A 758-nucleotide genomic window follows, 5' to 3' on the forward strand; every position below is an offset into this window, starting at 1 on the left:
TCTTTGCCAACATCGGTGGCAAGGTGTCCAACCCTCCCACAGGCACCATCATTGACTCGAAGGTCACTCGTCCAGAGTGGTGTGTTTTGTAGTTGGTCTTGCTGCTTTTGATTTTGTATTGAGTAGCAGCGGTATCTGACTATTGCAACCTTTGATTTCCAGGTATGACTTCTACATCGTAAGCCAGGTTGTCCGTGAAGGATGCATCACCCCAACCCACTACAATGTCGTGTATGACACTAGCGGACTGAAGCCTGATCATATGCAGCGGCTTACTTACAAGCTGTGCCACATGTACTACAACTGGCAGGTAGGTTAGCTATGAATTCATCCTGCTTGACTGCACTCATAAGTTTGTGTTTACAGCATTTGTGTAATTGCACTGAACTAGGCCTTTTCAGCACAGGATTGCTGGGTATAACCTGAAATTGTCATTTAAGAATAAATTATCAGAGCAGAATCGTTTAGGCCAGTATTGGTAGTCAAAGAATGATTTAGGTGTAATTTTTTTTGTAACTTTTAAAAATTTTCAGGGGATCATCCGAGTGCCTGCTCCCTGCCAGTACGCTCACAAGTTGGCTTTCCTTGTGGGTCAGAGTATCCACAAGGAGCCCAGTCTGCAACTGGATGAGCTGCTCTTCTACTTGTGAGGATGAAAAATGAGCAAATAGTTCAGTTCTGTTTCTGTTACTTTGTGATAGCACATTCAATCTAATGCAATGACTCAACCCTGATTTATGGTTCTGTGTTGAATCTAG

The 758-nt window shown here is 43.3% G+C and overlaps 1 protein-coding gene across 1 annotated transcript; it reads left to right on the forward strand.

Annotated features, from left to right (window-relative positions):
- Positions 1-5: 5 nt before the first annotated feature.
- LOC109954282 (piwi-like protein 1) lies at positions 6-752 on the forward strand (the record flags this gene model as incomplete). Its single annotated transcript, XM_020589658.1, has 3 exons — positions 6-79; positions 163-310; positions 534-752. Coding segments are annotated over 3 exons (339 nt in total), but the record flags the coding sequence as incomplete, so codon positions are not given.
- Between the last annotated feature and the right edge of the window lie 6 nt (positions 753-758).

This window comes from Monopterus albus, unplaced genomic scaffold (assembly GCF_001952655.1).
Source record: "Monopterus albus unplaced genomic scaffold, M_albus_1.0 scaffold5539.1, whole genome shotgun sequence".
Lineage (NCBI taxonomy): Eukaryota > Metazoa > Chordata > Actinopteri > Synbranchiformes > Synbranchidae > Monopterus > Monopterus albus.